Source organism: Carassius gibelio, chromosome B6 (genome assembly GCF_023724105.1).
Source record: "Carassius gibelio isolate Cgi1373 ecotype wild population from Czech Republic chromosome B6, carGib1.2-hapl.c, whole genome shotgun sequence".
Taxonomy (NCBI): domain Eukaryota; kingdom Metazoa; phylum Chordata; class Actinopteri; order Cypriniformes; family Cyprinidae; genus Carassius; species Carassius gibelio.
The window spans coordinates 10939353-10956951 of NC_068401.1; the positions used below are offsets into that span (position 1 = coordinate 10939353).

At 35.1% G+C, this 17599-nt stretch overlaps 1 protein-coding gene across 1 annotated transcript; it reads right to left on the minus strand.

Annotated features, from left to right (window-relative positions):
- Nucleotides 1-1192: 1192 nt before the first annotated feature.
- Nucleotides 1193-6720, minus strand: LOC127959115 (ammonium transporter Rh type C 1-like). The gene is made up of 11 exons (XM_052558110.1): nucleotides 5901-6720; nucleotides 5587-5779; nucleotides 5081-5231; nucleotides 4852-4999; nucleotides 3617-3783; nucleotides 3407-3544; nucleotides 3075-3211; nucleotides 2804-2928; nucleotides 2638-2711; nucleotides 2434-2507; nucleotides 1193-2293 (listed from the first exon to the last, which is right to left on the minus strand). Exons 1-11 carry the CDS (start codon nucleotides 6142-6144, stop codon nucleotides 2272-2274), a joined length of 1473 nt encoding a protein of 490 aa, XP_052414070.1. The 5' UTR covers nucleotides 6145-6720; the 3' UTR covers nucleotides 1193-2271.
- Between the last annotated feature and the right edge of the window lie 10879 nt (nucleotides 6721-17599).

Genomic DNA, 17599 nt, shown 5'->3' on the forward strand with positions numbered 1-17599 from the left:
GTTGGTCAGCAGACCTCAATGACCTTAGAGGAGCATGCATCTTCAGTAGATCATCTATGTAAGCTGGGGCTTGACCATGAAGAGATTTAAAAACAAACAATAAAATCTTAAACTGTATTCTAAAACAAACAGGTAGCCAATGAAGAGAGGCAAGAACAGGCATAATGTGCTCTCGTTTATGGGTTCCTGTAAGGAGTCGAGCAGCAGCATTCTGAACTATTTGCGATCTAGAAAGAGAGGCCTGGTTAACTCCTATATCTAAAGCATTACAATAATCCAGGCGATGATAAAAGCATGTATAACCCTCTCCAAATCTTTGAAAGATAGAAATGGCTTCAATTTGGTAAGTAGTCTAAGTTGAAAGAAACTAGCTTTTACAACAGAGTTGTACCATTTGAGTTGTACAACAGAGTAATACCATTTTAGTTCACCCGAAAATGAAAATTCTTTCATTAATTACTCACCCTCATGTCGTTCCAACCCGTAAGATCTATCGTTCATCTTCAGAACACAAATTAAGATATTTTTGATGGAATCTGAGAGCTGTCTGACCCTCTATAGACAGCAAGGATATTAACACAATCAACGCACAGAAATGTAAAGGACATCGGTAAAATAGTCCATGTGACCTCTGGGGTTTCAACCATAATTATATGAAGCTACGCGAATACTTTTTGTGTGCAAAAAAAAAACAATAATAGCATAGTTTATTCAACAATTCTTCTCCCTATGTTACTGTCTTACACCATCTTGGAGAGTACCCCAGAACGTAATTAATGTAATTACTCAGCGTTGTTTACGTTCAGAAGACAGCGCACACACGGTGAACGTAAATAAAAAAAAACAAACAAAATAGCAACAAAACACTGATTACGTTAAGTACAAAATTTTCATTTTTGGGTGAACTGTTTAAAAACAACGTTATTGTAAAATAACATGTAGCCTACAGTAGCCTATTTTAATGTCTGTTACGATTGCTTGAAATATTTTTATTTAATTATGAAAACATCTTAGGGCAGTCATTTTGGATTTAGTTTGAAGCTGTGTCGGTCAATTTCAAAGGCAGACATCAAAACATTATCTAGTCTGCACAGAGCATTTGTGTCCAATGTACAACTATAAATCGAAAAGTCTGCGGCTGAAAAGGCTGCCTCACTTGTTACCTCCTCCCACCCTAGCTACCACTTTTCCAAGCGCTTCCTTTTAGGCAAAAAGTTTAGGTCAATTAGTGCAAAAAACACCAGCTGTGTAGCTAATATGGTCCACAGAGTCTGTTCTCTTTTCTCAGTTTTATGCTCTGCAATGATTTTTTTGTTTGCTTGTTTTTGCACCATCCCTAATTTGATCCATAAACATTCATTTTTCTGGTGTGTAAAAAAATAAAATAAAAAGCCAACTAGTTACTTTTTTTTTTGCCAATGCTAGAAATGTTAATTGTTAATAAAGACAAGGGAAGACAACAAGAGACTATCCATGTATGTAGACAATGATTTTAGTGACAATAAATGCAAAGAATGATTCCAAGACTGATCTGATGCTATCTAATGGGAATGATTACTTATTATTTTAATGAACTGGACTTTTGAACAAACAGTTTTGATGAATATGTAGCTCTCAACATTCATGACAGTAGGAAGTTTATTTGCTCACGGAGTGTTCCTTTAAATAAAGGCCACAGGCAAATATGCAAATTCACCTGTCAAAGCCAATCACATTGTAGAGTCAAAGTCCTTCAGTGCTCAAAAAACAACTAAACTGATATATGATAAAAAAAAACAAAAAACAAAAAAACCTTGACTTTATTAGGGAGGTTAAATAACATGGGTAGTTAACTTTTCATGTATGCTATAGCTTAAACAAGTCAACCTTGTATTTTTCTGTAAATTAATTATTATAGTAATGCAAAAAGAAAATGCAATTAATATTAAACTGATATACAGTATATAGTTAGACTGCAAAGAAAGATAAGAAAGTTTCAGAGCATTGGTGTAGGAATATAAAGCATTTAAAAAAGAAAATAAACATGTTTGGATTCGTTTTTTTGGAAGTAGCAGTGGCAACACTGGTTAGTCAGGTGCTTCAGACAAATTGCTTTAGGATTATGACATTGTACAACCCAAAGCACATGACAGACTTAAAAATTTCCATTGAGTTATTTATCTAGTCTCAATCTGTAAACGCTTCTTAATTCTTATTCAAACATCATTCACAGCTGAAGTTCTGCAGGAAGTGAAGTTTTTCAGGGTGTTTTTTTTTTTCTTTTTCTTTTTCTTACACATGACTCCGTTGATATCTGTGTACATAAAATATTACAACAGTTTTACAGAAAGTATTTACATTAAATATATTAAACCACAATTTCTTAATCTCTTAAATGCAATTTGATATTAATTTCATATCAAGTGACTTTAAACTTCCCACAGATATACTCACGCATCTGGCATGTCTCTTGTCTGGTTCATGTTTGGCTGTCTAGAGAGAATATTCTCATCCTCATCTTCAGGAACCTAAAAATAAACACCACAAATTCTATTTGCCCCAATTGATAAAGCAAGTAGTCTTTTGACAGGAATCCTAAAATGTATCAGTTCTGTTTAACTTAATACCATGTAGTTAATCTAAAAACACTTTTCTTACCTCCCAGTAAACTTCATCATCAAAGCAATTGGCATCTGCTGGGTCTCCCCAGATTGGCAGCTTTAATATGCCACCTGGAAATTTCCACAACATAAAATCTCATCTCTAATGCATATTTTTAAAAACACATAAAGTAGTTTACCTGATTAACTTTATTTGCACTCACCAACCAAAGCTCCACCTACAAGGCCAAATGCTATTGCCACAAAAAGACCAGCTGCCTGGTAACCACCCTGAATGTTGACTGTCCTGTTAGCAACAGCTTCCTTAAAGTCGAAAGTATTAATCAGCCTGAACAGAAACCATGGTATCACACATTACACAATAGTTTGCTTTCATTATATTTACTGCAACAGTACAAACAGAAGCCAACTATGACTGTGTGTGTGTTTGTGTGTGTGACACACAAATATATATATATATATATAAACACTTACCCTTCTTTTCCATAAACTGATTCACTGGCGGAAGCTGCAGTAATTGCTCCAACGATACCACCTATAACTCCAGGCATTGCATGTAGGTTATGTATTCCACAAGTGTCTTGTATCTTGAGAGTTTTTTCCATAAAAGGCTAATAAAGAAAAATAAATAAATAAGAAAGTGATTGCTTGAAATTAATTTGGACATTAAAAAAAGTATGACAATTAGCAGTGCATTATAAAGTACACTTAAATCAATTTAATTTTATTGTCAATAAATAATATGCATATTGTACTTCAATGTTATTATGAACATTTTCAGTACTATAAAACACAGCAAAACTCACAGTCAGAAAGAGATATCCAAATGTGGAAATGATGCCTGAGCAGAATCCCACTATCAGAGAGCCGTAAGGGGTAATCATGAACTCTGACGCTGTTCCCATTGCAACACCACCAGCCAAGGTAGCATTCTGAATATGTACCTAAATAAGTCAAGAAGTTATTTTATGAACAATTAAAGATCAACTCAGATTTTCAACCAGAGATTTAGATACCATGTCAAACTTTCCATGTTTCTGTGAGATACTTGAAATGGCAAAGGTAGTGAGAACTGAGGACGCAAGTGCGAGGTAGGTATTTATAACAGCTCTGTGCTGGCCATCTCCATGATCTGCAATAGCAGAATTAAAACTAGGCCAGTACAGCCAAAGAAAGAGAGTGCCTGTTAAAGGAAGCGGGACAAAAATTAGTAATAATTCTGAACCTTTTGAAAATCTATACAACAGGAAAAGCCCCTGAAGTGAAGGGAACTTTTGATCTTATTTTGTTCCAAATCACTAAATAAGCAACAAATAACAACCCAGCACTTTTTGCATTGTCAAATGTGTGAAATTTGATTCAAACTCTAATTTAATATATTTGACCCTGGACCACAAAACCAGTCTTATGTCGCTGGGGTATATTTGTAGCAATAAAAAAAAAAAAAAAACATTATATGGGGCAAAAAAAGATTTTTCTTTTATCCCAAAACTCATTACGATATTATTTAAAGATCATGTTCCATGCAGATATTTGGAAATTTCTTACTGTAAATATATCAATGCTTAATTTTTGATTAGTAATATGCAATGCTAATAACTTAATTTGGACAGCTTTGAACGCAATTTTCTCATTTTTCTTTTTTTGCAGATATTCAAGGCTAAGTATTGTCTTATCCTAACAAACAACACATCAATGGAAAGCTTTCAGATGATCATTTTGAAAAATTGACACCTAAGACTGGTTTTGTGGTCCGGGGTCACACACACACACGTTTGTTTGTGAAAAATGGGGACATCCCATAGGCGTAATGGTTTTATACTGTAGAAACTGTATATATTAAATTTTATGCAATTTTACTTTCTCAAAAAAAAAAAAAACCTTATTCTGTATTATTTATAAGCGTCTTGAAAAATGGGGACATGGGTTATGTCCTCATAAGTCACCCTCTCCTTGTAATACCTGTGTCATACCCATGTCATTATACAGAGTTGTGTCCTGATGTGTCACAAAAACAAGAGCACACACACACACACACACGCACACACACACACACACACACACACACACACACACGCACACACACACACACACACACACACACAGATATATATAAAAACATTGCACATGTAGCTATTTAAATGTTTTTAAGTGAATGTGGTTTGAATGACAGAGAGGGAAAATGTATAACCTTTTGTTATACCCTTCTTGATGCAATGAAGAAAAGCTGATAGAGACATTCTTCACTCACCAATCATTGCAAACACATCAGAGTGGTAAACAGATCCTTGTAAAGGTTTGCTTTGCGATAGCATTGGTCGATATAAGACCCAAGATATGGTCAAACCATAATATGCTCCAAAAGTGTGGATGACCATGGAACCACCAGGATCTTTTGCCTATGCAAGTGTGAAATAATACAAAATGACAAATTCCTTTTCTTATGTTGGTAAGAAGACAATAAGTGGATTTAAACTTACATGTAGGAGTTCAAGAATGATGTACTCCTCAACAGCAAACAGGGTGACTCCAAATAGAGTGAGAACCATCAGCTGCACTGGGCTGACTTTTCCAAGGCATGCGCCGTATGCAATGAGACAGCCGGCCACACAGAAATCTGCATTAATAAGGCTGAATTAAAAAAAAAAAAAAAATGTTAAATTTTACGTAAACAGATTAAAGGTGTATAGATTATGCATCGCTTAAAAAATGGAACATGAATTCAGTATCCTATAGAAAAGCATGTCAGTCAAGTGACACTGTAGGGCAGGGATCCTCAAATCTGGCCCACAAGATACACTTTCCTGCAGAGTTTAGCTCTGAGTTTACCTAAACATGCTAATCAATGTCTTCATGATCATTAGAAAATCATTAGTACAAGATTTGAGGAACCCTGCTATAAAGGGGGCCTAAACATGTAGGTGAACATATCAGTGATGATTCATGATGTCATAATTCATAAAGTAGAATTCAAAAAATGAATTACTTCTCAACCCCAATTTTTATCTTTCCATCATTTTCATCCAGGGAATGAAACCAGCCTTGCATCAGCAGAGCCCATTGAATTCCAAAAGCTGCGATGAGAAAATTGAAGCCAACTCCACCAAAACTATAACGCTTCAGAAAGGTCATTAGAAATCCAAAACCAACGAAGATCATCACATGCACATCCTGAAAACCTACAGAAAAAAAAAAGTAGAGAAGAGAAAATTGCTACCTCAAAATGTATACAATCAATCAATGCTATATAAGTAAATATAGAATGTTGCAGCAAAACATTGTGGCATGTTTGTTACTTACTTGGATATCTATAGTAAAAGTCATTCTCTGAATTTGTGGAAATATTTTTCCTTCTTCTGTGTTCGATCCAGTGAGTGTCAGACTCCTCATTATAACGGATAAACACACCAAACAGGATAATCATTGCAATCTGCCAGACAAAGCAGACTGCTGGGAGACTGATTCGAATATTGGTGTTTTTGGCCATTTTAAGTCTTGCCAATTTTCCTGAAGAGAAGTGGTCGGTTGCTTTCAGTAGGAACATGTGATTCCCCTTTTGTTATAATGTTTTTATAGTGCGGTCTTGAGGTGTGTCATTACATCATGAAGCAGCACCTCCTACAAAGACACGCACATACTTGTGACACATAGTTTGTTGTTTGTTAAGGAAAGACAGTATCTGGGTTCTTATGTAATGATTATGTACAGTGGTGCTACAAAATAAGCATGCACATTGCAAAGACGTTCAAACATACATACATACACACATGCACTCCATACTTCATTGTTCGGGAGGCAGAGTTTGTCTGCCTCCCGAACAATGTTAGGTAGGTTATTCCAGAGTTTAGGCGCCAAATAGGAAAAGGATCTGCCGCCCGCAGTTGATTTTGATATTCTAGGTATTATCAAATTGCCTGAGTTTTGAGAACGTAGTGGACGTAGAAGAGTATAATGTTAAAGTAGATGCTGTTGCAGCAATTACAATATTTCAGTTTTGTTTTTTTAATTGGCAAGGTGTTCCTTTTTCTTTAAGTTTATTTATTGAGTTAATTTAGAAATATGTTTGGAAAATTTTATGTTTGTTAAAATCAGTTAGCCTATTATTATTATTATTATTATTATTATTATTATTATTATTATTATTATTATTATTATTATTTTAAGGAACGACCAAGTGGACAGCGGCAGGAAGCGCAGTGAGCATATGTTTGATCAATTTAGTCTTCTTCTCAAATCAACACGACTTGCCTAAAATAAAATTTATGACAAAAAAAAAAGGAGAAAAAATGCGGAAGCTTGAGGCGCCAGCGCGATCTCTCTCTCAAAGTCAAAGTCAAAGTCACCATTATTTATATAGCGCTTTAAACAAAATACATTGTGTCAAAGCAACTGAACAACATTCATTTGGAAAACAGTGTCTCAATAATGCAAAATGATAGTTAAAGGCAGTTCATCATTGAATTCAGTTATGTCATCTCTGTTCAGTTAAATAGTGTATGTGCATTTATTTGTAATCAAGTCAACGATATCGCTGTAGATGAAGTGACCCCAACTAAGCAAGCCAGAGGCGACAGCGGCAAGGAACCGAAACTCCATCGGTGACAGAATGGAGAAAAAAACCTTGGGAGAAACCAGGCTCGGTTGGGGGGCCAGTTCTCCTCTGACCAGACGAAACCAGTAGTTCAATTCCAGGTAGCAGCAAAGTCAGATTGTGCAGAAGAATCATCTGTTTCCTGTGGTCTTGTCCTGGTGGTCCTCTGAGACACAGTCTTTACAGGGGATCTGTATCTGGGGCTCTAGTTGTCCTGGTCTCCGCTGTCTTTCAGGGCAGTAGAGGTCCTTTCTAGGTGCTGATCCACCATCTGGTCTGGATACGTACTGGATCCGGGTGACTGCAGAGATCCTCTGATCTGGACAAAGACTGGATCTGGTGGCCACGGTGACCTTGGAACAAGAGAGAAACAGACAAATATCAGCGTAGATGCCATTCTTCTAATGATGCAAAGTACATAGGGTGTTATGTGAAGTGTTTCCGGTTCCGGTTTACCTAATTAATGCAGCCTAAAAATCCTTTAACGGATTTGGATATTAAAAGCATATTAGTATGTTATGTGTATGCCAGGTTAAAGAGATAGGTCTTTAATCTAGATTTAAACTGCAAGAGTGTGACTGCCTCCCGAACAATGTTAGGTAGGTTATTCCAGAGTTTAGGTGCCAAATAGGAAAAGGATCTGCCGACCGCAGTTGATTTTGATTTTGAGTTTTGAGAACGTAGTGGACGTAGAGGAGTATAATGTAAAAGGAGCTCATTCAAATACTGAGGTGCTAAACCATTTAGGGCTTTATAAGTAATAAGCAATATTTTAAGATCTATACGATGTTTGACAGGGAGCCAGTGCAGCGATGACAGGACCTGACTAATATGGTCATATTTCCTGGTTCTAGTAAGAACTCTTGCTGCTGCTTTTTGGACTAGCTTTAGTTTGTTTACTAAGCGTGCAGAACAACCACCCAATAAAGCATTACAATAATCTAACCTTGAGGTCATAAATGCATGGTTTAACATTTCTGCATTTGACAATGAGGTCATTGGCCGTAATTTAGATATATTTTTGAGATGGAAAAATGCAGTTTTACAAATGCTAGAAACGTGGCTTTCTAAGGAAAGATTGCGACCAAATATCACCTAGGTTCCTAACTGATGATGAAGAACTGACAGAGTAGCCATCAAGTCTTAGACAGTGTTCTAGGTTATTACATGCAGAGTTTTTAGGTCCTATAATTAACACCTCTGTTTTTTTTTCAGAAATTATCAGTAAGAAATTACTCGTCATCCAGTTTTTTATATCGACTATGCATTCCATTAGTTTTTTCAAATTGTTGTGTTTCACCAGGCCGCGAAGAAATATAGAGCTTAGTATCATCATCATAACATTGAAAGCTAACACCATGTTTCCTAATGATATCTCCCAAGGGTAACATATAAAACATGAAGAGTAACGGCCCTAGTACTGAGCCTAGAGGTACTCCATACTGCACTTGTGATCGATATGATACCTCTTCATTTACTGCTACGAACTGATGGCGGTCATATAAGTATGATTTAAACCATGCTAATGAACTTCCATTAATGCCAACAAAGTGTTCAAGTCCATGCAAAAAAATGTTGTGGTCAATTGTGACAAACGCAGCACTAAGATCCAATAGAACTAAAAGAGAGATACAACCACGATCAGATGATAAGAGCAGATCATTTGTAACTCTAAGGAGAGCAGTCTCAGTACTATGATACGGTCTAAATCCTGACTGGAAATCCTCACATATACCATTTTTCTCTAAGAAGGAATATAATTTTGAGGATACCACCTTTTCTAGTATCTTGGACAGAAAATGGAGATTCGAGATTGGTGTATAATTAACTAGTTCTTTGGGGTTAAGTTGTGGTTTTTTGATGAGATGCTTAATAACAGCCACAGTAAAGAATACAGTAAAAATTATGATATTATATTATTTTATTATATATTATTATATTTATATTATAGTAGACTTATTGACATTTTTTGAAACTGAATCGATCGATTTCATGAGACATTCCTTTATATTAAATTGTTCTGATTTTTTTTTAACATGCATTCAAATATTCATGTTTATTTTTTGTTGCAAATATTAAAAAGGAAAATATAATTGATTCATATGCTACTACTGTCGAATGATCTCACTACAAATAAAAGACTGTAAAAACCCTTTTATTCTATATATTTTATCATAATATTTAATGCAGGCACTTTGTAGTTACAAAGCACAAAGCTGCGATTATTGGGTGGCTTGCATGCTACAAATAATGAATAGACTTGAAAACTTTAAATGTTATTTCCAAGCATTTAACCCATACATAAAACAGCTTGTGAAGCATGATCCACAAAACTTTATTTACTTCACAGAAATGAACAATAGGGCCTAGGTGAAGTGAACCGAGCTGTACGTGTTTTGTTTTTTTTGTTTTGTTTTTTTGCATATGGTCCCGGGGCTGCCACTGGCCAACAGCAAGAAGGAAGAGACTCATAAAATGGGGGATAATCTGCACCAGCATCAATTAGAGATGAAGAGGAGATGGCCAAGTTACCAATATTAAAATCCAACAGTTAAAATAATAAGTGTTGCTTTTTTATGTGTAGGTAATAAAGACGACTAAATTAATTGTGATAACTCTGGGTTTATCAAAGAAAACCTGCTCCCGGACAGGCTTGGTTCACAGCATAAGTAACTATGGAATTTATTGAGAGGTTTAGTTTAGTCTTTTATTGGAACTGAAAACCTTGGGTTTCCCTTTTCTGAGATTAGCAGACTCTGAGATTCCAACAAACATCCCAGATTAGTATCTTTCAAAATATAAATATATAAAACAAACAAATAAATAAATAATAAAATAAAATAAATAAAGATTAAAATGCTAATATTTTAAATTATAATTTAGCAGTCATTTTTATGATCCACATGATGACCATTCACAAGATGATTTCATCCAGGATGATACCCCACATTCAGACACCTTTAGTAACTTCTGCAGGTAAGTGGAGTTCTCAGAAGAGCAGTGTGCTTGTTTACTTATGAAATAAATATAATTTTACAAGAATGACACGGAGAGAGCATGCACAGCTGTTGTTTATGGTGTGTGTAACTTTAGCTGCAGCCAGAGCTGGGTAGATTACTTTTGAATTGTAATCAGTTACTGATTACAGATTACATGACAAAATTTTTAGTCAGTAATATAATCTCTTAGATTACGCATTTTTGGTAACGTAATCTGATTAGTTTTGGATTACATTTAGATTACATTTGTGCTAACTCTTATTTGATATCAAATACATTGAATTAGCCTAATTCCAAAAAATATATTTAATTCACCAACAAGAGCCACAATAGGTTCTTTTCAAAGTGCAATGTAAGGAAAGTGAATACTTAAAAAATACTAACACTAATTTACCTTGCTCTTAGTGTTTGCTAGTAACACTGAATGGAACAATCACATTTTATAATTTTAAAGCATATTTACTTAGAAGTAAATTTAGAAATCAACTACATTACAAAAAACAATATTGAAAAACATGAAATTAACAGCAATATCAATGCTAGGTCAAATATAAAAAAAATACAAATAATAAAACACTAGAAGTGTATATGACTGTATCAATGAAAAACATCAAACAATAGCTACATTGCAAACATGAATTCTGAAAAAGACTAAATTCACAAAGCAATGACATTTTTATCCACATCAAAACATTTTTAGTGCATAGTAACAATGAGGAAAAGACACAAAACTATGTAGCATACATGCCAGACCAACATGTGGCGCTGTAATTCTGCCACAGAGACACACTAAAAACGGAGAAGACATGGACTATGTACATAAACCTTGGGTGCGGTATACATACAAACATGGAGCAATACATGTATTAAAGCTGCAATATGGGATTTTTGTAATTGACCACAAGAGGGCACTTTTCCAACAATAACAAAGGCGAAGCTTGATGACGCTATGAAGCAGGTGACGATGGGAGATGTCGTTTTTAATGGGTTTTCACCATAGCAATGTATCTAAATTGGATAAACGAATCATGATCACGGATGAGGTAATTTATTCATTTTTGTAATACCTGTATATCTGATCGTATTATTTTATGTAATACCCCTCTCTCCCGGGTCCTCTCTGACGCTCCTTGAACTTGCTCCGAGTGGGGCTTGAACCCGGGTCTTCGGCATGGGAGGCGGATGCACTATCAAGGAGACATATATTATCCCGTGACAGCTTACAGCTATATGTTAAATGATTTGTTGGGTTAATGTTGTGCAGTGTTACGTGTTTATGGTTAATGCCGTGTTGTTTAACGTGCTCAAACCAATCGTTCTAAAAGTAAATTTGAACGAACATTTGCAAGTAATGACTAAATATATTTTTAACAACACATATCCGATTGTAATTTAATTGTACTGCCAAAATCTCGGTCACCACACATGATAAAAATCCTTACCTTAGTACAAAGAGCAATATAACTTTGTTTATAAGTGCTATTATTGAAACTGAAACAGTCCATTTGCCACGTTATGTTATTTTCTCACAGGTAACGTTATTGATAAAAAAAATGCTACAGTGACAGAATGTACAGGCATGTGGTGTAATTCATATCTATTAAAATCATCTTTACTGTAACTATTACGTTACTTGTACAATAACAAAATAAATAATTGATGGACAAAATGCAGGATCCGTGTGGATGAAACCCCTACATGATACAAAATGTATGCTTTTACAGCAATCGCGTCTCTTTGTGGACAGGGCCTTGAAGTGCATAAGGTAGTAACAATGAAGAAAAATCAACATTACAAACAATATTTTAAAGAACATGAAATTCCCAGCAATAACTTTGCTAGGTCAAAGATTTCCGTGGACAGCAAATTAATCCGTGGTAGGCAGAGCTTACACTGAACAGTGACATATTCCTGTGACTTTCTTTAAAAATTAAATCATGTCTGTACATCCAGTGATTAAAGGCTGCTTTCCCCGCTATTTTCCATAATCTTGTTGCTGATATCTTCTGAGAGCAATTTTGCCACCCCTCCCCCTCTCCGCAGGAAAAACTCAAATAATCACGAACGTATATAAGCAGCAGGTTTATCAGGAAAAATAAAAACGCTAACAAAAGGAAACTTAAAGGAGAATCAATGAATTGCGAACAGCTTATTACCATTGTGTAAATAATATGTAATCATGTAATTCATAAAAAAGTAACGGTAGTCTGATTACAAGTATTTAAAAAAAGTAGTTTACTCTAATTACAAGTACTTGAGATTTGGAATCTGATAATGTAATCCAGATTACATGTAATCCGTTACTTCCCAGCTCTGGCTGCAGCAGGGGACTATAATATTTTTTTTCAATATTTTCCTAATTACAATTTATGATTGGTTTATAAAGGTTAATACAAACAGCTTTTTCCCATTTTTATCACAGAATAAGGCAGGAAATATATTTTATAGTTTCTATGCTAAATAACATATCAGTACTGCATCATTCATATAGTGTATTTATTTATTACCTGGAGATAACTTAAAAAACACACATAGACCAAATATTTTTGCAATCGTGTGTTTATTGTCTTCACATTTAATCAGTAAAAATATTTTTGCTTTTTATTCAGCTCAGCTACAGCATTGCTGGATCCTTTTGTCCATATTAAGGATTTCCTGCAAGTAGAAGTTATTACTTTTATATGGGTCCGTTTTAGACTTTCTGCCGAGAGCGCTCTCCAGCTTCCAGTATGAATGAAACGTGCACTGCATGAGAGAGTTCAGTGCTACATGATGTTCACATCTCCTCATTTTGGATACGAACATACCTGTCCAAATAGGGGACAAATTTAAATTTTATAAATATTTAGTAAATATAAAAAATGCAGCTAACGTTGTTCTACACACAGCATTATAAACAAAGGTGCCTGTTCTCTTTCATTCTTGGTCGTTTTGCAAAGAGTTTTTATGTTTACTTTTTTTATGTTATTTGACTAAAAAATATTCATGCTTTGAACTATTATTATTACATATTATTATTTATTATTTATTTAAAAAACTAATTATTTAAAAAACTAATAATTAATAAATTAATTATTTTCAAAAATCAAGTCTTTTCATTTCTTTTTTTTTTTTTTTTTCTCAAAACTGTCACAGCATTTGTTGATGTATAAATACAGAAGCATCTGTTTCGAAACAAAAAAAAAATCGATGAAGATGTCTTTTATCTCAACCAAAGAAATGAATGTCAGACCATTATGTTAGGTGTTATGTACACCATTAGTCTACATAGTTTCTGTTCAGGGTCAGGCCGATGCCTTTACAGGATGTATTCTCTGATGCTGCATTCCAGTAATTCTTTAAGAGCAAGATCAGTAATGATGAAAGTGACAACCCATTAGTGATAACAGACACCCTTAGACCACACCATTACAGCCATTTTTTGTTGAACACCACATGGTATTGCGCAATATGATCAGAGGACTGCATTTATGTAATGTGACCTCATTATTTCTATCATAGTTACAATATTATTAATTGTAAATGTCAAATTAGACTTGTAATAATGATAAGCTAATATAAAACCAGTTCCTATAAAACCTGGGCATGGTATTGCACTGCTTTTAGTTTCTAAAGTATTGGGTGGAAGTTGGTGTTCTTTCATTTGATCATAATCTATTTTTGCCAGTTTTTGATTGCCAAAAAGATTTGTTTAATTGAAAAAGAAGTTAACTGACTCTTTCTTGCTCCTTCTAGCTTGTTAGGGGGGTTTGTCTTGAAAAGGGTGATATATACTTGCCTTCATGTTGTTAGACACTTATATATGATTGATCTTTTACACAGACAGGCATGCCCATACACAGACACACACACAAGGGCACACAAAACCATCAGTGTATTCTTTCCCATAAACAAAAGTAAAGTACAGTAAAAGTACAGAGGCTATCAAGCACCAACAAGGACAAATTATGTATTGTTAAAGTAGTTTATACTATCAGTCTACTCTCTTCCAAATCTTCTACAGCGTGTGATATCTTTGTATGAGTGAGAGGCCAAAATGAAGGAATTATTAACCGAAAATCCAGCTTCCTATCTGTTCAAAACTAGTGAGCTGGTTAAAGATCATTTGGAATTTGTGATTCTTTCAGTTTCATCTGGCTGAACTCCCAGAGTTGTATTATGAACATGTCAGATCTTAGGGCGGAAGTTAAGAATTTTTGTGTATAACAACACGTTTTGCTCTCTTCCTCAAAGGTTTTTATTATTATTATATTTTATGTTAACAATTTTGTAATAACTTCATATGAAAACAGATTGAAAACTGTTTCTTATGAGATTACACAAATATATATATATATGCCAAAACATATAAATTCAAATTACCATGAAACTGAGATGGCAACAACTTATGTAAAGTTTGTTTTATCAGAAGTATCCAATGAATTTAGCATATAGATTGCAAGAGTTAGAATTTGATCTGAGATAAATTTAGTTAAAATATTCAAAATATAATTTCCAGAAAATATTGTTGTGTATTTCAATGACCATAAATTATTTTGATGTTTACAAAACCAAACAGTATTTCCCTGTCTATACATGAAACTAAAAAAATGTGTTCTCCCACACTGACACAAAAGCAAAACCTCTCTAAACTGAAAAGGAAAATACCAACCTAGGATTATGAGAAGCTGTAATGTTCATAGGGCATGGCAGAATTATTTGTATCTGTACAAACTGGATCATACAACATATACAACAAGACTAAAGCGGAGCATGAAGTAGGGAAAAAAGCCCTATAAATGTCAAATGCGTTGATAAGATCCAATTTATAGGATGCCATACAATGTCATTATCTCTCAAGTTAACATGAAAGCGTGTAAGGAAATACACTATGACCTGTAGACTCTGGAATGCATCTCACCTTAAGTCATGTCAAAGAAAATGATAAATTGGAACAACAAAGCCTCTCCCAAAACCAAAGGAGTTGAACTTGCTGGAACTGTACCTGTCAATGTTACAAAATAAATGGGCAGTATATTGGACTCGAGCAAATCTGCAACCAGGAACCATATCAGCTTCTAGAAATGATAAACTAATTTATTTATTTTATTATTTATTTTTATTATTATTTTTTTTTTTGGGGGGGGGGGGGGTATACCTTTCAGTGGCATGTGAAGGATATTTTTGTTAAACTAAGGTGCTATTGAGAGACTTATCCTGGATAATGAGTTAATTTTTGATGGCTAAGAGGCCCAACAGTTTAAATCTGTGTCCCTTTACCTGCCTGTGTTGCGATGCTTATCTAACAACTAATCTGACAACGTTGAGATATTTTTTCTATACCTAATGACATTGTTGAGAGCTAGTGTATATTATTTCTCTGCAGACTATGCTTGAATGGTAACACTTTAGAATAAGGTTCCATTAGTTAATGTTAGTTAACTACTTTCGTTAACATGAACTAAGCAAGAACAATCCTTCTACAGCATTTATAAGTCTTAGTTCATGTTAATTTCAACATTTACTAATGCATTATTTAAATCAAAAGTTGTGCTTGTTAACATTAGTAAATGCACTGTGAATTACCATGAACTAACAATGAATAACTGTATTTTCATTAACTAACATTAACGAAGATGAATAAATACAGTAATAAATATATTATTCATTGTTTGTTCATGTTAATTAATACATTAACTAACATTAACTAATGGAACCTTATTCTAAAGTGTTACCGCTTGAACCAGTTCCGAAATACTAGGAAATCTGTATACAACAACCACAACAACTGAAATCAAGTGAGTAGCAGTTTATTAAAATCAGTTATTTGTATTGGCAAACAGCAAAAGTAAGGACTAAGTACATTCTTACTAAGCAGAGCACTCTAAGTGATGTAATTTATTTAAAATGGTATCATGCACAAGGTATATATGTTTTAGGATTAAGTACTCAAAAAAATTAGAGGCCATCATGTTAAACTGTCTATTGCATTTTTGACAAGTTGATTGCACAAGAGGATTGTTTGGATTTTGCATTCAAGTAGGTGCATCATCTGGTAACACAGGTTTTTCAGGTACTCCATGAACATGCTGAGTGCACAGTATTGGGCAGGGTAGAACTTTTTACATGAAAGTTTTCCATGGTTGGTGATGTTGGGCTGCACATTTGACATTATATCAGCCATTAAGTTATTGTCCATTGGTTTGGACAAGATTGTGGGCTGGTAGGATTGTGGACTTGATCTTCAGGTCAACTATGTACATGCAAGATGTATTTCAGGGCTCAGAGTTTGGAGAATGTTTTATGATACCTGGCAGCATCTGTAAAAAAAAATAAAAAAAAATAGGAGAACAGGGCCCTTCCTAGAAAAACAAGATTGTTAAAACATGTGCTGTTACTGATTTTAAGCAACTGACCAAACAACTCTTCTGTCAATACGATCTATAATACAATGCATAGTGGCGTAAGTGAAGAGGAGCTAAAAAAACACGCAGCTTAGTTTATAGAACATTCTTTTTGGACTTGGAAACAGGTTTTGAGTTCCAAAAGTTGGAGTATATGTGCAATGGAGTCTTTTACTGGAAGATCTCATCATTTTCTCACAATATGACTTCTTTAACGTCACTAATCTTTTTTTTTTTTTTTTTTTTTTTTGGTAGATAAGAATATCATTACAAGTAAATGTGACAGTCTAAGGTGATAAGACAAAAATGATAAGATATGGTTATGTAGACACAGGGAGACAGGGACATGCCTGTCCTCTGAATGCAAACCACAGAAAAGGTCTGTGGCGCGGAAGGATCGATACATGAAGGTACGCATCCTTCAGGTTGATCGCTGCAAACCAATCTCGGGGACAGACAGATCTAAGATCGGTCGCAAACCACTGCCTTTCTTAGGGTACCATGAAGTAAGGGCTGTAAAACCCTGTCCTCATATCGGCTGGAGGGCAAACTGAATTGCATAGCCAAGGCTGATGATCTGTAGTTAAGCTGGGTAGCCCTGACCAGGTGCTACAGAAACTGTACAAGCAGGACCAGTGGAACCGCAGCCGTACCTGCAGTGGGGCAGCAAGGTGGAACACAGGGACCCAACTCGGGCGACTTGTGAACGGGCCGGAGAGGGGATGAGGTGAAAGGCTCACCTGGTTCCACAGGTTGGCAGAGGGTGCATGAGTAAGGGCAGTTCGACACTCTCGAACTGCCAGCTGCTTTCATCTGGCAAAGGAGGTGGATAAGTAAGATCCGGTGCTTGTCTGTCTGCAACTCTCTGTGCCCTCCTGGGACCCAGAGATAGAGAAAACCGCGCTCTCGTCGAGACCAGATTCTCTGCCTGGCCCTCCTCCAGGGGAGGGAGAGGTGCCTTCACCATCTCCCAGAAAGCAGCTACCTCTCTCTGGGTCGACCGTCCCATGGCCGTGATCCATTATC

Bases quoted from the DNA above. Each gene is read 5' to 3' on its own strand.
- LOC127959115 (XM_052558110.1), bottom strand. From the start codon at position 6,144: ATGTTCCTACTGAAAGCAACCGACCACTTCTCTTCAGGAAAATTGGCA. The intron at 5,000-5,080 runs GTAAGTTTAAAT...ACACTTGCATAG, and splicing joins TCATTCTTGAACTCCTACAT to GCAAAAGATCCTGGTGGTTC. The intron at 3,545-3,616 runs GTATCTAAATCT...TGACTTATTTAG, and splicing joins AACATGGAAAGTTTGACATG to GTACATATTCAGAATGCTAC.